Source organism: Pteropus medius, unplaced genomic scaffold (assembly GCF_902729225.1).
Source record: "Pteropus medius unplaced genomic scaffold, Ma_sr-lr_union100, whole genome shotgun sequence".
NCBI lineage: Eukaryota > Metazoa > Chordata > Mammalia > Chiroptera > Pteropodidae > Pteropus > Pteropus medius.
In genome coordinates, this window is record NW_024354503.1 from 16128825 (window position 1) to 16155696 (window position 26872).

Genomic DNA, 26872 nt, shown 5'->3' on the forward strand with positions numbered 1-26872 from the left:
TATTATCTATTCAAAATTAAAAACCATTTTAGTTAAGAAGGAAAAGAAGAGCTCATAATCAAATGGAGATGAGAGTTAGCCACTGGCTCTAAGAGGAGGAAAAATACCTTGAATCTGTTTCCAGGAGTGAGGGTGTCCATGAGAAATCTCTACCCTTAGGCCAGCTGCCCGCTACTTGTACCTGGGCACTGTCAGTTGATCAGAGAATTAAAAACTTGTTTCAGTATGAGCCTGAGTAAAACAGAAGAATGACAAACCCACTATCAGTGGTTGAAGAAAATTCATAAATAAATGCATAAAACAAAGTCCAAAAGAAACAATTAGAATTGGGAGCCCCAGGGCTCTTTCATGATGGTCAATCACTGGCAAGGCTGGGGTCGTTCCTCTTGTACTCACAAAACAAAATATGTCTAAGTGTCTCTGAGGACCCTGGCCCTTCTATTTAAAAGCCTCTCAGATCATCAGGAACTCACTTGGGTAAAGGACCTTGGGCAGGGAGGCTTCCAACCCTGGACCACAGGGGGCCTCGGTGGGAAGGCATGCCACTTTAGATGACCCCTTTCTGGAGAAAATCTTGGTGTGGGGCTGCCAGACATGCTCCCAAACCAAACCTGCCTAGCTAGGGTACAATCTGAGGGCCAATGCCTTGGAAGGGACCTCGGCCAGTTTTACAAGGAAGAAGGCTGGTTCTGGGGGACATCACACTAGACTCAAAAGATGTTACAAGGGGCTTAGGAGCCTCAGGGGCTGTGCTGGGGCAGCTGGGGCCTTGGAGAAGGCAGGCACTGAGGCACCTGCGTCCTCTCTGGCTAGGTCACCCATCCTCCTGCCTTTCCTCAGGCCATCTCAGCCTTCCCCTGTCCCTTACTCACCTCTTCCAGAAGCTTCTCTTGCTAACTCCACCCCGTTCTGATCTCAGCACAGGCTTCAGCCCTTAAGTTCTCAAGTCCAGCCCTCTATTGACAGTCGTTCCTCCGTCTCAGTTAAGTGGTGTTAAACAGGTTCCTGTGTTTATTTGTCTCCGTGACTACAAGGCTACACCCCAGGGAAGGGAGTTATGGGAGGGAGTTATCACGTGCTTGCGTTTCTTCCTTGTACCTCTGGTTCAGGGCTCAGTCTGCAATAGTCACTACTTCTTGCCTCTCTTGGGGTCCGGACTAACTTCCTCCCAGCTCTGTGGTGGCTGGCTGTCCCCCCAGCTGAATTACATTTGCTAAATGCCAAATTACGTGAAACGAACTGAAGAGGAATAGTGTCCATCTTGCCTCCCTCCAATACCAACCAGCAGCCAGAATGATCCTTTGATAAGCTAAGTCACCTTTTGTCACTCCTTCCTACCCATCTCAGTCTAAATAACACCTACAGGTCTTACGTGGGCCCTGGGGGCTTTGCACAATGGCCCCTGCTCCTCGCTGGCCACCTCTCCCACCACTCTCCTGGCATTCGGTCCTTCACTGTTGAGGGGCACCCACGTTCCTCCCTCACAGAGTGTGCACCTGCTTTTCCCTCTCCCTGGAATGCTTTTCATATGCCTGGCCACATCGATGCATTCACGGCCCTGCTCAAAGACAGCTAGATCTCCCTCCCTACCCTTTTTAAAATAGCAACCCCTTCAGCACTTAGCTCCTTCTTTCATCTGCCCCTCCGGGTCTACTCATGCTCCACCTTTTTCACCCTACATGCTGCCTGGCTGGCCAGGTAGGCCTGTGTTCTCTGGCTTCCGGCAGAGAATAGGCAGGATACCAGAAGGTGGGAGGGAGAGTGAGGTCAGGATATTAATTCTTGGATGACACCCTCCCTGCAGGGCTGCTGCTTGCTGCCTGGCCACCCAAGGACCCAAGGCCTCAGTTCCTGGCAAAAGGCTCTCACATAGGCCTCTCTCCAGGTCCTCAGAACTGCTCCCTCCCCTCCCTATCACTCACTCAAGTGTCACACTACCACTTGGGCTCCCCTACACCTTGCCTACATCTTTGGAGGTAATCCCTTTATTAAACCTCCCTCAAATTTCTCAGAGCACACTATTGCTTTCCTCTCGGGATCCCAATTCACCACCTGACATCACATATCTATTGTTTGTGAGCTGTCTGTCCCCCAACTAGACCATAAAGTCAAAGAAGGTAGCAACTTTATCACACTCTATGCTGTATCCCAATATCTGCCTCAGTGCCTGCACGAAGCAGCTCAATAAATGCTAGTCAAATAAGTGAGGAAGGGAAAGATCAATGTAACCTGGAGATGGGATATGGAGGCTTGAAGGAGGGCACGGTTTTAGGAGGTAAAGAGCACAAAGGTACAGGATGCACCAGTGATGAGCGTGGCCTTCTCCCCTCGAGGCATAAAGACCTCTGTTTATGTCCTTCCTAGCACTTCACAATGTGTACTGCTTTTGTTTTCTTTGTATGTCTTCCCACTAGAATAAATCCCCTGGGGGCGAGGGCCACCTCTGTCTTCTTCACCACGGAATCCTCGAGTCTGGCATAGTACCTGGCATACACAGAAGGCACTAGACCCGTATTTGTTGAACAAATGAAAGAAACAGGAGTTATCCAAAAGAAACAATGAATCAGCAGGGGACCTCAAAAGCCAAGTTAGGCAGTTTGGACTTGTAGTGAAGAGCGTTTAAGGAAGAACTGCAAGTCCTGCTGTAGCAGGGCAAATGACAAAGCCGGGGCTTTTAGTAAGATGTGCCTGGCAGGGGTCACGGGCTGGGGACGAGCAGGGAGGCTGCTGTAGCATCAGGCTGGCAAGGGAAAGGTGGCAGAATCTGGTGACTGATGGACGAAGACACAGAATGAAGGCTCCAAAGTGTTTAGCTTGGTGACTGTGCGATAAGGCTGTACAGCCCGCGGTCCTGGCCGGAGATAAGTACTCCAGGGCCACTGCTATTGGCCTGTTTCCAACTTCGCTCCAAAGTGGGAAAGCTGGGAAATGAAAGTGATTTTAAGGGAAGCGTGAATCAAATCCACTTTGACCATGTTGCATTGAAGGTATTACTGGACAGCTCAGTGGAGCATAAATGATGAGACAGATGGGTGCTGAGGACTCCCAAGGAGGGAACAGCTGGAGGTGGAGGAGCAGATGAGCCATCTCCTTGTATAAGCAGAGGAGTTTAGGGGACCTCCCACAGCTGGGCAGTCATAGGGAGGGGCCAGCCAAGAAAAGGGTGGCCAAGAGGTAGAAAAAGGAGGGCAATGTAATGGAAGATGAAGGAACAACTTTGAAGAAGGGGCAGCCACAGGGTCACAGACCAGAGGCGAAAGTCTGTTTGTACTTCACTGAGGTCCCCACGCCAGAGGAACGTCTGACGGTTGGCTTCTGGGACTGGCTGGGAGAGCCAAGGGGGCCAAGTCAGGTGGTTCAGTGTTAGAGAAGGGTTTGCTCCCTGTGCCACCACGCATTCCAGGGTACATACCCCAAACTTTGTGGCGGAGATTGCTAGTTGTCCTCCAAATCCACTTTCCTTCTTTCCATGGTGACAAGACTCCCAAATTTTACTTAGACACAGAGCCACCCAGCTAAAACTCACATTTCTTTGCTTGCCTTGCAGTTTGGTGGGGCCATGTGGCTAGGAAGGGGCAGCTTTTGGGTCTTCAGGTCTCCTTCACACACGCCTCCCCTCTCCCTCTTTACTCCGGTTGGAATGTGGACCAGAAGATGGGGTGGCAGCCATCTTCTATTACATGCATATAAGCATTACCCGAGGTGACGGAGGAGCCATGAGACAGGAGATACCATCAGGCCACCAAGCCAGCCTGGGCCACCTACCCAGATTTCCATACAAAGCATACATTTCTGTCTTAAGCCACTCCACTGTTTTGGGGAACTTTTGTTAGAGCAGCCTAACTCATATTGGAACCCACCATTTAATCCAGTAGACATATCACTTTAGATCAGACCAGAAGTCGTTCCAGCCCATGTCTGCCAGGGTTCCCAAGGGGGAATGAGAGGCCTTTGGCATTTCTCTTGATGAGATCCTATATTATAGATCCATTATTTGTAACGTGATCAAAATTCTTCATAAAAAATGTTCTACTTCCTTAAGGAATGAGTAAGAGCAGTGATTAGCAGCTTCACCATCACTCTCTCCATAACTGGTTCCATTTTTACTTCCCTTCTCCTCCCATCCACAGGCCAAGGAGAGTGTGGGTGTGTGTGGGAATCACCTTGCACTCAGTAGTGTTCAGTGCATTTGAGGGACAGAAGCAGGTACAGTCACAAGTGTGAAAGGTAAGAAGCATAAACTCTGGAGCAGACTAAAGTCAGTTACTAACCTCCCTGGGCCTCTGTGTCCTCAACTGCAAATGGGGACAGTAAAAACATCTACTTTTGAAGGAATTGTGAGGATTAAATGAGTGGATATGTGTAAAACACTTAGAACCATGACTGGCAACAGTTAAATTCTCAATTAGTATTGGTCTTTATATATAATTTTAAAAGCAACAGAAAAAAAGGTCTGGCAATGGAATAACATTGTCATTTATAAAGCACAGATGCAGACATTCTCAAGAAATAGAAGATGGCTGCCACCCCATCTCAAGATACCTGACAAGGTATCATAATTATCCCGTTTTATGGAAATTGGTTTGGAAGTTTAGTGATTTGCCCCAAATCTTATAGCTAGTAAATTATAAATACAAATGTCACCAAGCCTTGTTTTACTGAACCATGAGGTCTCCAAGAAAAGAGACTTCAAGATTCCAGAAAAATAAAGTTCAGAAATACCAGTTCCTTTTAGGCTTGTTTCTCTCAAAAGCCAGGCCACTTTGTTATTGGTTTATCAGTTAACTCCACAAACTGTCATTTATTTAACTGCTTCCCGATCAGAAACGAAGGGGAGGGGCCTGCTGAGCATCCTCACCCCTAAGCCAGGGCTGGGGCTGCTGATCCAGGAGGTGGGAGGTCAGGGAAGGGGCATGCTCAAAAATAAATATCGGAGGGACTGCTGTATACTTAGGGGACGTAAAAACTGAGTGCAATGTGTGAATCTTATTTCGATGCAGATTTTTTTTTTTTTTTTTAGGCGAGACAACCCTTGGTTGATCTCACAGATTACAAAGACCTTGTCAGCTTACAATCCTTTATTATTTTTTATTTTTTACACCTACAGCACCTGGTCTTCTTAGGTGGTCTCCCATCCAAGTACTAACCAGGCCTGACCCTGCTTGTCTTCCGAGATCAGACGGGATCGGGCTTGTTCAGGGTGGTATGGCCATAGACTTGATCCAGATTTAAACAAGCCAATTGTTAAAAACATCTTCGAGACAACTGGAAAACTCTGAACTGGGTATTAGAGGATATTATGAAAATGTTCATTTGTTAAGTGTGATATTGACACGGCGATTAGTTTAAACAAACAAAATAGTATCAATCCACGCAAGTATGCTCTATACAAAAAAACCCCTTATTTTTTTGACAAAGGTGCAAACATAATTCCATGGAGGAAGAGCAGCTTTTCAACAAATGGTGTTGGTTCAACTGGATAACACAGGCAAAATAATGAACTCAACTTAAACCTCATGCCATATGTAACAATTTACTCAAAACAGATCAAGGACAAAAATGTAAAACATACATCTATAAAAATGTTAGAAAAAAATATAGAAAAATTCAGGACCTAGGGCTTGCTGAAGATTTTTTAGACCTGACACTAAAAACCCGGTCCATTAAAGAAAAAGCTGATCAATTGCACGTCATCAAAATTAAAAACTTTGCTTTGCAAAAGATCTTGTGAAGAAGTTACAAAGACCAGCTACAGAGTGGGAGAAAGTATCTGTAAACCACATGTCTGACAAAATTCTTGTATCCAGAATATATAAAGAAATCTCAAAACAAGAAAACAATCTAATTAGAAATTAGGCAAAAGGCTCACATTTCACCAAAGATGATATACAGACAGCAAATAAGCACATAAAAAGATGTTCAACAACTAGTCATCAAGGAAATGCAAATTAATATCACAATGAGATATTACCACACATCTATGAGAATGGCTAAAATAAAATAACACCAAATATTGGTGGGCTGTGCAGAAACTGGATCACTCATACATAGGAATGTAAAATGGTACAGCCACTTAGGAAAATAGCTTGTTTCTTTTAAAATTAAACATGTAGTTAGCATAGGCCCTAGCAATTGCACTCTTGGGCATTTATCTCAGAGAAATGAAAACTTTTATTTACACAAAAACCTATATACAAATGTTCATAGTCATTTTATTCATAATAGCCCCAAACTAGAAACAGCCTAGATCTCCCTCAATTTGTGACTAAACAGAGTGTGGTATATGCACGCCATGGAATACTACTCAGCAATAAAAGGTGCTATGGACACACACAAGATGGAAGGCTCTCACTCACTTATGCATTGTGAAACAAAGCCAACCTCAAAAGGTTACCAACTTTGATTCCAGTTATCCGTACTTTAAATGAAATTATAGAGATGGAGAACACAGCAGTGGTTGCCAGGCCTTAGGGATGGGGAAGAGAGGTGGATGTGGTTATAGATAGCCTGAGGGACCCTGTGGTGATAGAAATGTTCTGTAACTTGATTGTGGTGGTGGTTACACTGATCTACATGTGACAAAACTGCATAGACACATAGACACACACACACACACACACACAGAGGTAATGGTGAAGTCTGAATGACTCTGTGGATTGTACCAGTCAATTTCCTGGTTTTGATATTGCACTAGTTACACAAGATGCTACTGCTGGGGCAACTGAGTGAAGGGTACACAGGACCTTCCTGAACAGTTTTTTTTTTTTGAAATATCTTGTGATTCTATAATTATTTCAAAATTGAAAAAGGTCTAAAATTTTTAAAAGATGCATAATGACATATTTACAGGTTAAATGACACAGGTCTTAGATGTGCTTTAAAAAATACTCCAAGAAGAAAAAAAGAAAGAAAAAAAGTAGGAGAAATAGATGAAACAGGATTAAAAAGATGCTAAATGTTGGAGCTGGGTGAAGGATACACTGGGAAAGCATATACACTTTCCTTGCTAATTTTGGGTTTGAAAATTTCCAAAATAACAAGTTTTAGAGTTTCCGATGGCACCTAGTCCGACAGAAGGGCTAAGCCTTGCTTATCTGTCTACAGTCTTTCTCACTGCTATGACTTTTGAAGACAAATTAAGTCCAAAGCTTACAATTCTGTTTCATTTACGAAGCTTTTCTTATGACCTTTTATTAAGAGCTCATAAATCACATTAATCTGGCTGTTTTTCCTCCAAGAATTCTTCCAAAGTTATAAAAAATAGAAATTTATAAATACACATTGAGAAGTATGCAGTTTTTACACAAGAGTCAGGTCAATGTTTCAAGTTGTCTAACCATCTCCCAGTGTCTCTCATCCAGAACAGAATTACAGCAGTACAGCCTCTGAAATGCCCACAGCAGAAATAGTGACTCTTCTCCAAATCCCACCTTATCCCTTAGCATAAGGGCACTCAACAGGAGTTTTTCCAATGGTGACAGCAAAAGAGGAAGTGTGGAAATGTTGACTGGAAGGTTTCCGCCTGCATCTGCCATGGCTCAAACTTGGGACTGTAGTTAAACTCAACAGGCCAAGAATCGCCAAGAGCCAAATCACAAACTTCAAGGGGGTCAGCAGAGGCCCACCTGACTGCTTTCAACTATTTGGTCCAGAGCTGGAGAATCCAGTTTTCTCACTAGCATTCTCTCTTCAGTTACTGACATGCAGCTCTTTCCTTCCAGGCGATGGGATGAAGTACCCTAGAGAATAGTGAGGCCAGAGGAACAAGGAGCCTGCTGTCAGGTCACCGAGTGTTTTGGGTTTTCGAATTCATCAAGAGCACGGAAAATTGAGATGACTGTGGAAGCCAAGTATAAGGACAGCTGAATGTGGACTCTAGAATGCTAACTCAGGAAACGCATTTACCCGGTGTTAACTTTCAGGTGTCACTGGCACTTGCCTTCCTCAGACTTGGTTTTTAAATCTCTTCCTCTGGAGACCAAAGGATATCTGCTTGCCCAGCATCTTCCTTAAACACATGTTTTTTTGCTGTGTAGGGTACGTCAAGAACGAAATCTTCTCTCCCCAGGAAGCAAAGAGGTTGAAGAAATTCAGACTTGCCCCTGGAAGAACACCTTGGCCTGGCCTGCAGGCTCCTCTCAGCCCCTTCTGCTATGAAGTGGGAGAGCATGGTCTTCTGTCCATGCCAGCTTTCCAGCAGAATGACCAGGCTTCTCAGCTTTCAGAATACAAGGCCAAATCCACCCCTCAATATCTCATCATCGACTCCCCGCCCTCCATCTAATCATTTTCCTATTGTTTGAAACCGGTGATTCCTCTATCAAGTCATAGCATAATATATCCACTGATCTAGGCTCCTGTCAGAGAAAACTCTTTTGCCAGGATAGGGCAGGACTTGGTAGTTCCCAAGCATACATTCCAGGGGGAAATAATGTTGAAGCTGGGCGAAGGGTATATGGGGAAAGTATATACACTTTCCTAATTTTGGGTTTGAAAATTTCCAAAATTTTTAGATGGTTCCCAGGGGTACCTAGTCCAACAGATGGATAAGCCTTACTCATCCATCAAGTTTTGTCTGACTTTCCCCCCTGTTCTCTAGCAGATAAATCTCTCAGGAGAGAGGGTTGCCCTGTTTTAGGAAGCTCAAATGCTAACGAGAGAATCAGTGCTGCCCTTATGCCATCGCTCTCCTCCACGTTACATGTCTGCTCAGGTCTCCTGATCCCTGCCGGCCCCAGATCAAGGATACGTGGACTTCCTGTTTCCAAGCTCGTGCGAGAAGGCAAAGTGAGCTCTGCTCAGCTCAACAGGACACCTGGAGTCCAGGTGAGGAGAAAAATTAGAATGAGGTTCTAGGAAGATAAATTGGTACCACAAATTGTGAGTCAGTAAAAGGGGATATCCTGAAATAGAAACTAGGCAAGTGGGCTTTCAGGCAGAAAGCAAAGCAGGCAAAGAACTCTTTCTTTCCTGCCACCTTCCCTGGTCTTCTGGGTTTCAAAGGGACCAAGTCCTACAATAATAAATAAAATCATTGGCTGCTCCTATGCCCCACAGTATGACCTGGTTGATCAAGCCGTGTTGTTACCACTGTATCTTCCTCAAACATCCAGTGAAAATAGGTAATCTTAATAGAGTTTGCTACTAAAATCATGCCCAGTCACATCCCAGTAGCCTTGGCTGGATCGCGAGGAGGCCACCCTCTCCTCTTCCCTGGAGTGGCTTTAACTCCGCCAGGAGGGTGGTGTCCGCGTCTCTGTACAAGGCAGGTTTCCTTCTCGGCTCACGAGAGGGACCTAGAAGGAAGAGGAATCTATGGAGCTTGCCTGGTGTGGGCCCCACATACTCTCCTTCTAGCGGGGAACAACTCCAGGGCTGTGAAGGTTGGTACCCAGGCTGCGGGAGGCTCAACCTCTATGCAACAAGAGGTACATACATATGGGAGACAAGAAAGGAGAGGAAAAAAGAAAATATTTCCTCTCACCAGAAAAGCTGTCCCCAAGGTTCAGACCCACCGATGAGCCTTTCTTTTCTGCCAAGGAGCAGGAAAGACCAGAGAAGCCAGAGAAGCCTCTCTGCGCCCAGCCTGCAACTCACTTCTTCCTGCGGATCTTGGGCTTCTTCACAGGTCGCAGATAGGGGTTATCGATGATGTTCTCCTCCCCATTCCGGCTCCCCGGCAAGGAGGGGTTCTGCTGCAGGACAGAGGTATTCTCCTTCTCGGCTCCAGAATCATCCTTTGAGCAAAACACCAATGGCATAAGGAAAGAGATCATGCCCATCATAAGAACTATTAGCATCCTTTTCATTGAGATTGGAAGCCCAGGGGCCACCTTCTTTTCAGGGCCTATCTGTGCCTCAGATGAAATGAGGCCCAGGCAGCAGCTGGCTATCAGAAGAAGGTGAGACCAACAGCTTTGACACAGTGGGGCTCAGAACACAAAACCCCAAACTCTTGACAAGGCAGGGATATGAGTCAGAAAGAATAGAGACCTGGGAGGGACAGGGAGTTATGGGATAAAATTTAGATGCTTCAGGGAGAAAGACTAACCTGTGGGGAGATAAAGAAGAAAAGTGACCCTCTACGCTTTGCAGGACTGAGAGACACGGGGTCAGAACAAATCATGTGCAAACGGCCTCTTGTGGACCAAAGCTAATGTAAATCATAAGAGATTTTCCCCAAATTCTCAAATATCTGGTACTTGCAACATGGTACCAATGAGCATATTGTAGCAGAGGCCAGAAACTTCTCGAGTCCTGAGGGTTTCTACCAAGGCAAGGCAGAGCGTGCAGACACCAACACTGGAACATCATCGATAACCCCCATCTGTGACTTGGGGATCAGGTCTCTCACAGTTTGGTTTCTAAGGAAAGTGATTTTGTAGAAAGGTTTGTAAATCTATATATATATTCAATAGGATCCCGATTAAAAATTTTTAAAAATCACAATTGTGTGTAGACTGGAAAAGTAATATGTTGAAATTTTAAAAACTAGTTCTGGGAATGTAAGTGACTGGTTCTCCTTTCCTTATTTATACTCTTTTATTTTCCAAGTTCTGTGAAGTGAGCAGAAGCTGCGGGGGAAGGGGGAAATCACGTGAAGAACTTGCTCTGGAAGATCAGGCCTACGTGACTAAGTGACCAGAAGCTGGTTGGGCTGCGCCCTCTGGTGACAGGCCAACAGTTCTTTCACTGAGATTCCTGTTCTGTACCATGAGGAAAAAGGCGACCTAACTTAGACAAAGACATTGTTGTAAACAAGGCAGAGCAGAGGACACTGCGATTAGATGGCACAAAATGAATAGCAGACTCTTGCAGAGACCGCTGGCCTAGGATGCAGACAACAGTCTCAGGCTTAACGAACCTGAAGAAACTGGGTCACTTCTAGGTTCCACTACACGCCGTCCAACTGTCCCATCAATTGTGTTCTCCCTAAAGACCCAGTTCCATATAGAGTCCCTGTGCTCTCTCCAGTACTAGATGTGGTGGGGCCACAAGGTGACTTAGAGCCATGTGGACCTTCTGGAGGTACTCCTGAAAGCAAGTACCCCAAGATCAACCTAACTCATACCAGACTCAAGGTCTGACCACAACCAGACCTGCCTTGGATAACAGACTCTCGACCTTTCTGAAGTTCTTAATGGCTTGATTTAGTCACTCACTCCCTACTCACATCCCTTCTCTTCTCTGTGATAACGCCCTATCTTCAAAGTTACTGGAAGGTCCCTTCGGCTGTGCCTTTAGTGTTTCCTGAGATAACAGGATGGAGGTGACACAGCAATGCTGAAAAGCCAGCCTTTTGACCTCTGCTGGAGGGTACTGAGACTCCCTCCACTCCCTCCACTTGGCTCTGTCTCACAGGCCAAAATGTGGGTCCTGTTTTGGGACAATAGCTTCTCTTCTCCCAAGTAAAGTTTCTGGAAATTCCACTTTCTTTCCTCTTTCAGGGACGGGTAGCGGAGATGGGGAAGTACAGGAGGAGTTGATAAAAGTACTGAACTGACTGAGATTTGGGAGGGGAGGGGGACGGGGAGTGAGATCGGAAGGGTCTGTCAAGAGCCTGTCCAAGTCTTTAAAGGCCAGACTGGCAAAGCATGTGCGCTCTAATGAACCCCACGCCTCGGGGTGACTGCATCCAAGTCTCAGCTTTTTCCGCACCAACAACTTCCTCATGTACCTCTCCCCTGCCCTCCAGGCTCATACAGCCACTGCTACTCGACATCTCCATTTGGGTGTCAAGTAGGTCTTTCAAACTTAATGTGCCTAAACCTGAACTCAGGACCTTCTCCTACACATAATCAGTTCTTCCCACAGTCTTCCAGTCACAGGTGATGGCATCTCCTTTCCTTCTCTGACATCCCACATCCAATCTGTTGGGAAAATTTCTTGGCCTTACCTTCAAATTACAGGTAGAATTTGACCACTTTCACTATCTCTACTGCGACCATCCTGGTAGGACCCACCACTGTCTCTCGCCTAGACGACTGCAATGGCTTCCTAACTGATCTCCTTCCACAGTTCACTCTCTGCCTGCGCTACGGACCATTCTCATCACAGCAGTCAGCAGTTCTGGAAGAAGTTCGGATGTGTCCCTCCTCTGCTCTACACCTTCCCATAACTCCCATTTCACCCAGTTAAAAGCCAGTTCTTAAAACCGTTTACAAGGCCCTACCTGATCTTACCGCTTCCTCTCCCTCTCTGCCTTCCTCGGCCACCCTCACACTCGTCTCCACACTGTTCCTCAGGGCCCTTGTACCGGCTGTTCTCTTTCTGGGGAAGAACACTCTTCCCCAAATACATGGCTTGCTCTCTCACCTTCAAGTCTCATCTCAAATGTCACCTTTTCAGTGATGTCTGCCCTGAATATCCTATTTAAAACTGAAGCCTCCACTCTGGATCTCCCCCTAGTGGGTCCTTCCTACCCAACACTTTCATCTTTAATATACCATAATGATGTATTTATATATTTACTGTTGTTCCTCCACTGCCAACACATAGGCTCCCCAAAGGCGATGTTTTGTTTGTTCTGTTCACTGATGTGTCTGTCCCAAACACTCAGAAAAGTATCTGGCAAATATCACCATGTACTAAATAAATACTTCGTAAGTAAATGACTGGTACCATTGCTCATAAAAGAGAAAAAGTTTAGACACTGGGATTGCCTGCAGGAGACAGCTAGTTCAAGTGGAAAACAAAAACACTTATACGTTAATTTAAAATGACAGTCCTTTTATGTTCAAGTAGATGGAAAAACCAGAATCAGGTTAAGTAACTACCTAGAAACAGTCCCTGAGAGACGTGCTGCCATCACAAGATAAAGGAATCACCTGTGGTCAATACCAGTTATTTAATTAACTAACAATGTCTGTAAATGCTAACGATGGAAAACAACGTAAATGTCTACAGGGGACTGGTTAAATTGTTACATCCGCAAAATGGAATATGATGAGGCCGTGAGGAGGGATGAAGAAGCTCCTTATATCCAGGTAGGGAATGACTGCTAAGATAGATAGATCGATGAGGGAAACAGCAAGGGCAAGCCATTTGTGACTTGCCATCTGTGTTCAAAGCAACAATAAAAAAAACTATGTCTCTAGAAGGACACACAAGAGACTGGTGATTGGTTGCTTTATAAGAGGGAAAGTGGATAGCAGGGAATAAGAATGGGAAAAAGAATTATCACCATACATCTTTTTATACATTCTGAGTTTTGTACATTTTGAAACACATAATTATATTGGCCAGTCCAACATAGTAAGATTAATAAGTCCAACTGATTGTATACAAATTGTTGCTAGAATCCTTTCTTGAAGTCTTTTATTTTTTTACAGAGCTTGTGGTTGTACAGCCTGAAACAGCAGGGGAGGGAGCAATGGGTGCCATGAACTGCTATGTGCCAGGCACCTGATATATATTAGCTCATTTTATCTCAGGCTCCCACTTTCCCTTGAGATAGGCATCGTTCCTACCCCTAACCGGTTGTTCTTGTGAGGAGACAGACTCAGATGCTGGGCAACAAAACCAAAGCCACGTTATCTGGGAAGTAGCACAGTCTGGATTTGAAGGCAGGCCAGTCTGACTCCCAGGGTCAGGTCTTTCTACTCTTTGCTGTCTGGCTTGGCCTCTCGGTATCCTGCGGTGCTCAGGCAGTTCCTGGCATTCTTTCAGCCTTGGTTCACACACTGCCATGACCTCACCTATGTCATTACCTGGAGTGTTAGATAACACATCTGCAAGCCCTTTAACTACTTTGTACTTACAAAGGGATGGTGATGTTTGCTTAGAAGATTCCTCCTCATAAGGTGAACCTCATCTTAGTCCATGACCCAATCACCAAATCTCAGACCAAATTAACTGAGTCCAAAACAGAAGTGTAGAATAACAAGTTCCTCTGCTTTGTGTAAAGCCATGGGCTCCCAGCCCTAATTCTGAAAGGAATAATTCAACATTAAAGAAATGGTGTTCAAGCAAGGAAGAGCTTTAGCAAATAACAGTTATTCAGCAAATAACTGGCATTCTTCACCTCAAACAGGAGCTGCTGGCTGCCACTAGGTACATCGTCCCTTAGAGCACATGAGGAATGCTCAGTCCAGCTTCAACTACTAAGGCATCTTCTGCTTAAAAGCCACGGCCGACCTTAAGGATGGATGAATATGGTAACCTGACTATTAGGGTTCTGTAATCTTTAAAGGGATTGGAGCTTCCAGCAGTTCTGTGACTCTCCTTGTACTTTCTTACAAGATGCTAGAATAAGAGTGGGCTCTTATCCTGTTACTCGCCAAGTACGACACATCGATAACCAGAAAAGAACACCCACAAGTTCCAATGAGCACATCTCCTCACCCACCTTCATCTCTGTAGTCACGTACTCTCTCCTATCCTGGGTATGAGATGTCCAGCACAAGGCTAACCCCTCCATTTGGGCACTAGATCCCATGCCCTGTCACCTCTCAAAGAACATCATTCCAAAATGCTTCTCTCGCATCAATTTTCCCCCTCTACCAGGATCATTCCCATTAACACATAAACATCTTATTTCTTTTATCCTAAAAACACAAAAATAAAAAACACCTCTCTTAACTCCTTTCTTTTCCCCCTTTAGTTACCACTCCGTTTCTCTCCTTCCCTTTACAGAAAAGTTCCTTAAAACAATTGTCTGTATAAGTGCTGTCCAATGGAACTTTCTGTGATGATACAAATGTTCATATCTGTAATGCTCAGCATGGCAGCCACTAGGCATAAGTGACTATTAAAACGTAGCTAGTGTAACTAAGGAACTGAATTTTAATTAAATTTAAATTTAAATAGACCTGTGTGGCTAGTGGCACTGTAACGGACAGCATAAGTCTATCTATACTCACCGACCCAATTCCTCTTCTCCCATTCTGTGACTTCGCTGCAGGCCCTTGCTTTGATTCTTACTGAAATTGTTCTTGTCAAAGTCACAAATTATATTCACTTGCCAATCTAATGGACAAATTCTCAGTCCTCATATTACTAGAACTAACTGCAGCTTTTGACGCTGCTAATCACTCTTTCCTCGATGAAACACTTTCTTCCCCTGGCCTCCAGGACACCACATCCTCCTGGTTCTCCTACCTCTCCAGTTTCTACATCTCCTAGGCTGGTTCCTACTCATCTCTTCACCCTCAAAACAGTGGAGAGCCCCAGGGCTCAGTCTTTGCATCTCTTCTCTTTTTAATGTTCATTCACTCCCTAGGAGCCCATCTAGTCTCAAGATTTTAAACACTATTCATACGCTGATGCCTCCCAAATTTGCATCTATAGCCCTAACATCTCAAACTCTAACTCATACATCCATCTCTACCTGACATCACCGCCTGGATGTCTAATAAGCATCTCAAACTTACCTCGTCTAAACCTAAAACTCCTGGCTTCCCCCGCCACCTTCCTGTTCCACCTAATACTCTTCCTTATCTTGGTTGAAGGTGACTCCATCTTTCTTGTTGTTCAGGCAAAAAACCTGTGCATTTACTTTTGACTCTCTCCTCTCACATGTCACAAACATTTTATCAGTTGGTTCTGCTGAAAATAATCTAGAATTGGACCAAATAATCTATCTGACCACGTCTCATTATCTTTGCTTCTACCACCATCTCTTAGTTTACTGTACCAGCTTCCTAACTGGTATCTCTGCTTCTGCCCTAACCCTCTACAGTCTTTTCTTAACATAGCAACCCAACTGATGCTGTTAACAAACTCACACCAGTTCCTGACCCTCCTCTGTTTAGCACTGCCCAAGTGTTTAATATAGCTTTAAAGACCTGACTACCCCATCCCCTACTCTGTCTCCTCCTTGGTCATGCCATTCTGGCCACCCAAATGGCCCTGCTATTCTTCAGCACCTGAGGGACTTTGCACCTACTGTTCCCTCTGTGAGGAATGCTCTCCTCCCAGATATGTGCAAGCTTTGTTCGATTAAGGTCTTTACTCAAATGTCACCTTCTCAGTCACCCTAATACCATTCCCCCATGCCCATATCTAGTTCCTATCTCCTAATCTATTATTTTTCCTTAGCACCAAGAGAGCAGGAAATTTTGTCTATTTTATCTCCTACTGATTCTCCAGTACCTGGAACTAAGCCTGGCTCTGGCGGGCACTCATTTAATATTTGTTAAATGAATGAATGAATTCCCAAAACACGAACTTGCCTCTCAGACTAGAGAGCATGTCACACTGGGATCAAGAGCCCATCATGCAAATCCCTAACATAAAGGCAGAGACCTGGGGTAGGTCATGTCCAATTCCTAGAGTGACAAGTTGAGGGCAGTGTGGGCTAATTTGGGGGGGATACTGTGAAGCAGGCAGAAGGCAGGACCCACCGTGCTGATATGAAGAGGGAGGTTCTCTGTGTCTGTCTGCTCATCCTGCTCCGAGGAATCCGTCTCCTCCATTTGTTGCATCTCCAGCTCAGATGGAAGAAGAGCTGTCAGGTAGGGGATGGTGAAAGGTCTGGCAGCAATCACTGGGGGATTGGAAGAGAGGCACGAGTCCACTGTCATGGAGTCCTGGCAGCTGGCCCAGAGCCTCACAACAGATCAGTGAGCAGCACCAAATGACAATAATGGCTAACAAGCTTGGAGCCCTTACCTCGGGCCAGGCAATGTCCCACAGGCTTCACACGTGCTATCCTTAATCCTCACCTCCACTTTAATAGCTAGATACAATTACCAACCCCATCTTACACATGAGGAACCTGAGGCACAGAGAGGTTAAGTGACTTCCTCCAGCACACATAAAGTGGCAGGGTGGGATCTGAACTTGGGCAATATAACTTTAGAATCAACTTTTCCCAAGTACGATGAAAATCAGACAGAACTGGGGCTGAATCCAGCAAAGCATCAGTTTAGTGGTCTTGTACCCATGGCCAGTTAAGCCCTCTAAGCCTCGTTTCTAGAGCAGAGATATTTATCCCATCAGCCTGAAGAATCAAGTCCAAATATTGGACTTGAGAACTCTCTGCATGTAAGTGTATCCACTGAGGTAGAGGGCACTTCAGGTAAATGAGAATTCCAGTTCTTCCAAAAAGCACTAAGGATGAGAAGAAGAAATTGTTGATAAACAATACAAGTCTTTATGTACTTCTATGGTAGAATGGGATTATCAGGAGACACTACGATTATTTTTATGTGGCTCAGATGTGAGGTTCTACAGTCAGAAAAAGCTAGGTTTGAAAGCTACCTCCTAGCCATGTGACCTTGAGTGAGTTACTTCATTTCTTTTTTCTATAAATCTTGACTTCCTATAACAGCTCCTAACTCACAGGTCTCTGAGAGAATTTAATGAGATGCTGTAGGGAAAATGATTAGCACAGCATCTGGCACTTAATAACTTAGCTATTATTTCAAGCCAGGCACAAAGAAAACAATCACTAAATAAATCACCTGGACCAATCTCCCTCATTCACTTCTGGAAAAACTGGGGCCTATGGAGATGATGTAACTTGGTGAAATGGTAGTGCTGAGAAATTAAATGAGATGGTACCTGTGAGAGGACATGGTGAAGGGCAAAGCCTGGCAGATGTTCTGTAATTGTCCCACCCCTTGATGCCTGTGTCCCTTCTACTACCAGGGCTGCCACTTCTACTTTATGAGTCTCTCTGATGCCCAGGGCTCAATAACCTTTGAGGTAATCTAAACTAAATGTACCCCAAGCAGCCAATCCCAAAAGAAGCCATTACTATTTCAGAGTCATTGGTTAGGGACAAAACCCTTAAGACCTGAGAAAAGGAGCCAGAAATCTGAGGAATAACATGAACCCAAGACAAGAACAAATCGTTATTTGTTTCTTCCTACCATGCTGAGAGAAAGGGAAGATGTTATAACTACTTTAAATGACAAGACAGGGTCCACAGAGGGGAGAGACTCTCACATGGAAATGTACTGACGTCATCTTTGAAAAGACTCTGGGTCTCGCCTGTCTTGGCCATAAAACGGGTGAGTGCCCGCTCTACATCTCGTCTCTGGGATGCAGCTTTCTCCCGCAGGACCTGGTAGTCTGACACAGGTTCACGGTATGTCTAAAAAGAGAACAGCAAAGACACCAGTGAAATACCAATGGATCATTCTGCTTCCCTCAGGTCCCTGCCTTGCTGTTGCTATGTCCTTCCTTCCACCCTTTAAATGACCCACTACCATCATTCAGAGCAGAGATCCCCAAAGGGCCTGGGAACGACAGAAAGAAATTAATATAACTATCATTAACATTTATTTTTAGTCTGAAAAATTAAGAAATGCACAAGTATTTACTACAGATCGACTCAGGCCTTCATTTAGCTCCCATGACAGCTGGTCTCAGGTGTAAGAGACAAATCCTGAAGGAAGAGTGGGAATCCTGCAGGAAGCCCTGACAGGGACCACCGGTTCCATCCGTGTATTGTGACACTGTGGAGTATGCAAGTGGCTGCTTAAGTGGATTTGTGGATTGTACCGCTTTGTTTTCTTAAACCAATCTTGGTTTTCTTAAACCAAAATGGACATGTTGTCCCAAATGATTCTCTCAAAGAGCTGGAGACTGAAGATATTAATGTAAGAGCAAGTGAACAAGAAAATGGCAGGCCTGATACTCCTCCTCCTAATTCTGAGCTCTCTGGCAATCAAGTTATGGAGTGAAAAATGACTGAGATCTAATCAGAACGAGAAGTTGGCCAAAACATTTTAAGTTGCAACTGTAAAGACCACTTTAACAGTGACCTCTGTGACGTGGAGACAGGGCTTTTAAAGGCGGCCATGGGAAACATTTCCCCTGATGTCAATGTTAATTCAGGTGTGTCACCTACATACAGTTCCTGTGTCCACACTGAAACACAGAAACGGTGTTTTCCGACATGTTTAAAATCTTCCTAACATAAAGAATTTCAGTGACTTTTGAATATGTTTGTTAGAAACAAAAAATTCAAGACCCTGACATCATTTAAGATCATTTAAGAAAACTGAGATTCAAGAAGCTGGAAATGGAATAGAAAAATTTAAACAAAATTCTTTGGATAATTGGTAAATGAGAATGAAAAAAATTACTTTTGTAATTTTTTATTAAGGGGAGCCAATGATGCTACATGTCTTTGTAACGTAACTTTTTCAACTATGAGAGCCATTAAAGTATCAAAATAAACTGATCTTAGAATCAGACCTCCAACTTATTATTCCATCAAGTATTAAACCAGGATTTCAAAAAATAAAAAGCAGAGGCAATCAGTGAAAAGGTTTCCTGAACCTTTAATAAGGGTCAGATTATTTTTTAATGCACATTATTTTAGTACAATATTACATCGATTCATGTAAATAAGCATGAATATTGGAGTACATGCTTAATCAATTTTTCCTGACAGAGACAGACTATAAGAGTTAGAGATTGTTATGGGTTGAATTGTGTCCCTCTAAAAAAGATATGTTGAAGTCCTAACCCCCAGTATCTCAGAATATGATCTTATTTGGAAATAGGGTCATTGCAGATATGATCAGTTAAGGAGAGGTCATATGAGAGCAGGGTGAGACCCTACTCCAATATGACTGGTGCCCTTGTAAGAAAATGGCCATGTAAAGAGAGGTACAGAGAGAACACCATGTCAAGACAGAAGACTGGAGTGCTGCATCTAAAAGTTAAGGAACACCCACAGATTGCCTACAAACCACCAGAAGCTAGGAAGAGGCAAGGAAGGATTCTTCTCCTACGGGTTTCAGAGGGAGCATGGCCCTGGCAAGACTTTGATTTTGGACATCTAGCCTCCAGAACTATAAGACAATAAAGTTTTGTTGTTCTATGTCACCTAGTTTGTGGCACCCTGTTATGGCAGCTCTGGGACACTAACATAGAGACTACTGTATTGAAATGGTGGGTGACAACCTATTCCTCCCCACACCTCATATTCCGAGGTGTGAGAAGTGTCCTGGAGGACTTGCCCCAACAGCCCGCACAATGCCATATGTGCATCAGTATGTGCTCTGGAGGCGGGGACAAAATAACTGTGTGGAAGAGCCTCTGGGGACTCCTCTGCACACCAAACCTTCCCAAAGGAGGGTAAAACTGCTAATCCAGCAAATGACAACACATTTGAACCATAGAAGGCAACTCAATTTGACTTCATTCTGACCTAGAACCCAGAGTTATAATAAGTTTCATTTCATGATATCACCAAGTATGTTTTAAACATTTCCTCCGATTTCAAAAATAACTCTTCCTATTATGGAAGATTTGGAAAACCCAGAAAAGTGCAAGCAAAACAACAAAAGTTACCTATGACCCACTGAGAATTATTATGAACATTTTGTGGAATATCTTTCTAGTTATGTGGCTAGGTACTCCTGCCTTTTGGTAAGACAGGCAAAATTGTGCCAGCTTCAATTTGTGTTTAACTATATATATTTTTTGTCTTAACTTAAGAACACAATTCTCCTTTGCCAAATTGTTTAACAATGAGAAAAGACATTTTGCATTCTGAGCCCACCTTTCACCAACAAATTTTTGGACTCCAGTCTGACACTCACTAGGAATGGACTGCTTTGCCTCAGTCATAGGCCAGTATCATGTCCTCGTCACTCACCGGAGTTTTGATGTAGGTGTGGGGGTCAGGAAACTCGGGAAAATGGCTGGGGATGTGTGGCGGGTGGGGTCGGTTCTGCCCTGCAGTGAGGGCCTTAGGAGTCACAGGCTGATTGGTCACTGGAGCTGCAACAGAGCCATAACCAGTTACTTTTCCATCTAAGGCCTTGGGTCTCTACCTAAACCCTCCTTTTCTCAAAGTAAATGCTGGACCTCAATTTTCTGAACAATATGGACCTTGTATTTCTAGCAATAAAAAGCCTTCGATGGTTTAAGGACCTGAAAAGGTCACCCCCACATGCCCAGCCCTGATGGACTGACCTTGGGTGACATTCCCATCTACCACAATCTGCCTGCATGCCTCTTAGACAGGTGAATGGGTAGCTGTGACATCGTTCATGACATAAAAGATGTTGAGGAACTAAGGGGTTAGATGAGCTGCAACTCTCATTTTGAGAATCCAGATAGCAAAGACATAAAATATGCCAGAGTAAGCAAGCATGGGCGAATGATAACAACAGAGGATTGAAAATGGCACCTTCCACAGCTACTTTGAAAGGGAACTTCTTCAAAAGATGCTTGCTTGAAAAAAATGATGAAAAAAAAATCTAGTGTATTTTTCTCAGGTCCTACAAGACCACACTAGTTACTCCCAACTCAGTTGATGGCAATTTATCTAAGGCGCAGGTCATCGAACTTTGTGTAGAGAGTCACAGAGCAAATAGTTTATGTTTTGCAAGCCATACAATCTGTCACAATTACTCAACTCTACCATTACAGCATAAAAACAACCATAGATAATAAGTAAACACGGCTGTGTTCCAATAAAACTTTATTTACAAAAACAGATGGTGAGCCACATCAGGCTTACAGACTATAGTTTACTGACTCTTGATCTAAGGAAAAACAAGAGCTTTTGTATCTTTCAAGCAGCATCGACTGCCCTTCTGGGGCCAAAGCACAAGAACTACAGCAACATCTCAGAGACAGTTTTCCTTTCTAGTGACTGAAATTCACACCCCAATCCTATTAGCCCAAAGATTATATTTTATATATCCCCAAATAATGGAATGGAGCCTGCAACAAGGAGGTAGCTACCACACTGATCCCTGCTCTATTCAACTAATTCATTCCACAAGCATTCATTGAGCACTTATTACCTCAGTTCAAAGTCACTTACGGGCAGTGATGACCATCCTCTGAGAACGTTTTGCATAAGCAGGGAGAGTGTCCACATTGAAACCTAAGAAACAGGAAAACAAAAATCACTGTGGATACTGAACATGGAGAAGGGGAAGTATTTCACTGTGGTGAAATAGCTTAAACTCCCAACTTAGGTGTTTTACTGCCACTCAAAGAAAGCTCCAGCAGAATCCTCCAACAGGGATTAGGAAGTCTCCTAAAAGGGTTTAGAGGAACCTTCTCTTAATAATCCTTTCAAGCTAAAAGCAGACCAGAAGAACCATGAGAAAATCTGAAATCACGCAACAGACATGGCTCACTCCTGTGGACTCCTCTCCCTTAACTCCAAATCAGCTGCATTGAAGAAGTAGAAACTTGTGTACTCACCCATCTCAACAAGTGTGACCACGATATCTGACAGAGTGGGCTGAGTCCTGGCTGTGTGCTCACAATAAGACTTGGCACTTCTCCCAATTTCTGAAATGTCTGGGAAAGGATCAAAGGCATAAAGTCTTATTCTCAGTTTCCAAAAAGTTAAACATAGAATTACTGTATGGGCCAGCCATTCCACTCCTAAGTATACACCTAAACAAATTGAAAGCAGGGATTCAACCATATACTTCTATACCAATGTTCATAGCCGCATTATTCGCAATAGTCTAAAGGTAGAAACAACCCAGTACCCATCAACAGGTGAATGTATGAACAAAATGTGATCTATCCATATAACAGAATATTACTTAGCCATTAGAGATGAAGTACTGATACATGCTATGACATGGATGAACCTTGAAAACATTACATTAAGTGAAATAAGTCAGACACAAAAAGACAAATGTTGCAAGATTCCACTTATATGACGGAAAAAAAATTCATAGAGACAAAAACTAAATGAGAGGTGGGCTGGGGGGATGGGAGAATGGGGAGTTATCGTTTATGGGTTCAGAACTTCTGTTTGGAATGATGAAAAAGTTCAGGAAATAGATAGTTGATGGTTGTACAATATTGTGAATGTATTAAATGGCACTGAATTGTACTTAAAAATGATTTAAATGATAAATTTTGGTATGTATATCTTGCCACACACATACAAAAAAATCTTATTGTTTGTATTGTCTGGTGGGCAATTTTTTTTCTTCTGCCTGAAGTTGAACCTCTATTAAAAGTCTGAAGTTCGGATAGCCAGTTAACTCAGTTGGTTAGAGCATTGGTGCTAATAAAAATCTGAAGTCCTTCAGTGGAAAGGGGAAGGTATGAAGCTGAACTCCATGAATGAGCTTCTAAAGTGGATGGGAGGTTTCATGGAAACTGAAATTGTGCTCAATTTTACACACAAAAATCCATGGGTCCACAGAATTTATCAGATGTAAAAGGGGTCCAAAAAGGTATAAAATCCCTGTTCTAGGGGCCTAATGGTTCAGAAGATAAAAGCAAGTGGTACTTAATAGGGAAGGTACTTGACTGAAGACCTACCACCAGCTGGCCTGAACAAGTCACCAGTTCTAGACTCCACACATGAAAACAGAGGGCAGCATTGTTTACTGTGGGGAACATCTAATTAGAATCCCCGTACGTTTTAGAAATAAGCCAGTTAAAATATCTTCACCCATTTGGCTTTTTTCTTACTTGCCAGCAGGTGCATGGATGTCAAAGGATATGTACAGGCAATGTAGAAAACAACACGGAGATGTTGCTCTGAGTAAGGGTGAATAAGATATATAGAATAAGTCTAAGAATGGAGTCCCTAGAAACAAAGTGATTGTAGTCAATAAACACAATTATGCCTAATGCTTATAACTGACATAATCCTAAAACTCTGATATCCAAAGCCTCTGACAACATGAAGGTGCCCAAGTCTTAGCAAGCCCTCAGCTTAAACCATTCATCCTTGATTTTCCCCTGGCTGAAGCAGAAGATTTTTACACTATCTTCAAACCTTTTAGTTCTAATACTCATAGCTTCCAGCACAAATATTTCAGCTCCAACTCCTTCAGTGACAAACACTTTTTTCTGAGAGAAAAAAGACCTCTTGTCCAGTAGTATAGGAAAGAATTGCCTCAACTCTAAGGACCTTTAAACTCGGAATTGCAAGATCTTTTCAAGAACTGAATTTTTACCTGTTGGAAACTATTAGGACAAAAGTTCTCAAAGTGTGGTCTGGGAATCCATGGGCATGCCTGAAATCCTTTCCAAAGTCCACAGGACAAAACTGTTTTCATAATAAAATTAAGACATTCTCCGACTTTTTCACTCATTCTCTCATGTAGTTTTCTTGAGGCTATATGACCTGTGATGATAATCATGGCTCTGATGGATAATAATCATATGCTTATTCATTCTTATGTTTTAAAATTTTGTTTTATTTTCTAATGTGGCAAGAATCTATGTATAAATACATAAAGCCCATGTATATTTACATGTAAATATATCTGTATAAAATATATAAATTTATATATAAAATATCTATGAAATTTAAATATGTACATATTTATATATAAATAGATAAAAAATATTTAAAGCCCATGTAAACACAACTCTACAGAGTCCTCAAGATTTAAGAGTCTACAAGGGTTCTAAAACCAAAAAGTATACAATCACTGCTTTAGGAAAACATTTAGTACTTAAAAGTTCCAAACTTCAGAGAGCCACCTCACCCCAGATCTCGCCTTCCCGAGGCAGCCCAGATCCAGTGACTGATCAAGACCAAAGTAAAGGCAGGGCCTTTCTGCCTGATGTGGGATACCGGATGAACAATTATCACCCCAGAGTGCCCCACTGAGTTGGCCAATTCTTTGTTTGGCCTACACTGCAGTTCAACTTCTGCCTAAACCTTTCTCTCACTTCCATTGTTAGGTGGTGATCCCCCAAAATACCTCCATCCCTCATTCTATCCTACCCCCCAAAAAGGCCCAAACAGGGAAATATACTGTACATGCACAAAAGCCTCAGTGAGATCATTCTAGACTCCTATACCTCAAGATACTTCCTTTTAAAGGTGTTTTTTCCCCATTCTATAAAACTTATTCACCCTTACTCTTTGTATTAGATAATATAGCATTTGATTATGTCATGTGGTGGCATCTGTATGTACTGTGGGAATTAATCCTGACTCTCCAACAAAACTGAAAGTTGAGTACAGAACACAAACAGCAATAGTAACAGCACCTAAAACTCATCAAGAGCTTACAATGTTCCCATCATCAAATGTTTTATGTATACATCTCACTTATACTCACAATTCCATGAGGTGAAATTATTATCCCATTTCACAAATGAGGAAATTAAGGTTCCGTAGGTGTTGCGACTTGCCCAAGCTATTAAGTGGCAGAGAGATGACTTACACCCACGTCTATCTGATTCTAAAGCCTGTAAATCACTTCCCTATGTTCTTTCTCTTAAATCCTAAGACAAAGCAGAACACAACAGATGCTTGGTTGATATGAAAAAGGCCTATTCTTTCCTGGTACTTACAGCTCTGTAGCATCTCTGTCAATGTTTCCACAGATGCTTTTTCAGCGCTCTCAAACCCTGCCTCTGTCAACAAGGAGCTCACAACCACTTGCAGCGTTCGCCTCCGGGCCAGATGGTAGTTATCAGCAGGGTTAGTGGACTGTTTGCCTCCTGATCTCTGTGAATCAGCAGCCCAGAAAGGAGATTTTCATTCACCGGACAAGGATGCAATCACATAATGCACGTACCGTCAATGGCAAGCAAAGGTTCTTTTGCTAAATATTTATCAGTGCTTAATAAAATGTGATAGCCCTTGACATTCAGGCTCATAGATCTTGGCCAACTGAGTAATAATTGAGCATCCAAGGGGCTTTAAACACGGAGACAGCCTCTCTACTTATCTAAAACTTAAAATTCAAATAACGCAAATGGCTGTTTCGTATCTTCTATTTTAGCAGATTATCAGAATATACAGGTGAAGAAACACGTATAATGGGATTGAAAAAATTCCCAGAAAAAAGTCTCGCTCTTTTGTTAAACATGCATGATGGGGCTGAATTTATCTCTGTCCCTCAGAAAATAATAACCTCTATCTTGTTCCTCCCATCTCCGCACCATTTCACTAACAGGTAAAATTAAAACAACAGCATACGATGTCGAAGAGAGGAGGGCAAAGGATAACCGCACAGAAAAGTAGAAAAGCTAAATATTTTGAAACGGTAATCCCGCCCAACTTTGGCTAGCCAATAAGAAGGGGAAAACAGCCTCTTCGGACCAATCAGGAGGTGTTCCGGGTTCCCAACCCCCCCCCCAACAGGGAACAAACCAATCAGTATACAGGTCCACCAACTCAGAAGGCCGCCGCCAAGTCCCAAGGAGGGGGGGTATATATGGCCTGAAGGCCCTCCTCCACTCTGAACTCCTGTTGGGGCTGGATGTCTAGGTATGAGCTTGTTGCCCAGGCTAGGGAAAAGTTACATAATGCTGAGACTCCCTCGGCTTCGACCCTCGTCTCCCGCCCTTACCGTTCCGGAGCTGCCAGCCCCGGCAGTGGCCGCCGTGTCGGCCATCTTGCTCTGGCGTAATGTGCGCGGGCGCAGGGCGCGATGGGATTTGTAGTCGCGGGGCGGGGAGAGGGCGGAGCGGCGCGCGCCCCCTGGGCCTTTGGAAGCTTGCTGGGGTGGGGTAGGGTGAGGTCAGGGAGTTCTTCTGATGACCCGGCCCACTTGACTTCCAGTGAGCGAAGAGTTGATGGGGCCCCAGTGAGCCTCGGAATTGGCCATGAAAATGAGCCCTCGGTTTCACACCTATTTCAAGATGAAATCGTTCTCATAAAGAACACACTCCTAGAACGCTCCAAACTTGACTGTTAGTAACACCTGGCTGGGTTCCGCCCAATGCCAGTGACTCATCTGTGGGAGGGGCCTTATAATATGCATTGTTAAGCTCCCCAGGTGATTTTCCTGGCGGGAAATTTTGGTAATTCATGTTGTGCTTAAGACTCTGCAGCCCATTAATGGCCCAATTGCAACTAGAATCTAATGACCACCTAGTCCAGGTAATCCACTGCACCCTGCTGCCTTCTCGCCCTCAATGCTCAGGTATTTGCATGGCGACCCAGGAGGCGCAGGCGGCATGTGTCCCTTATCTGCCTCTCAGGGCGTTGCGGTGCCTGTGGTTT

The 26872-nt window shown here is 43.7% G+C and overlaps 1 protein-coding gene and 1 non-coding gene across 2 annotated transcripts; both read right to left on the bottom strand.

Annotated features, from left to right (window-relative positions):
* Positions 1 to 5098: 5098 nt before the first annotated feature.
* Positions 5099 to 5217, bottom strand: LOC120596460 (5S ribosomal RNA). Its single transcript, XR_005651156.1, has one exon. It is a non-coding gene; the product is annotated as a 5S ribosomal RNA (ribosomal RNA).
* Positions 5218 to 5382: 165 nt separating this feature from the next.
* TAF8 (TATA-box binding protein associated factor 8) lies at positions 5383 to 26286 on the bottom strand. The gene is made up of 9 exons (XM_039854980.1): positions 26217 to 26286; positions 25213 to 25369; positions 22129 to 22227; positions 21740 to 21802; positions 20561 to 20685; positions 17893 to 18040; positions 16344 to 16486; positions 9598 to 9737; positions 5383 to 9296 (listed from the first exon to the last, which is right to left on the bottom strand). The coding sequence occupies exons 1-9, from the start codon at positions 26259 to 26261 to the stop codon at positions 9284 to 9286; spliced, it is 933 nt and encodes a 310-aa protein (XP_039710914.1). The 5' UTR covers positions 26262 to 26286; the 3' UTR covers positions 5383 to 9283.
* Positions 26287 to 26872: the final 586 nt, after the last annotated feature.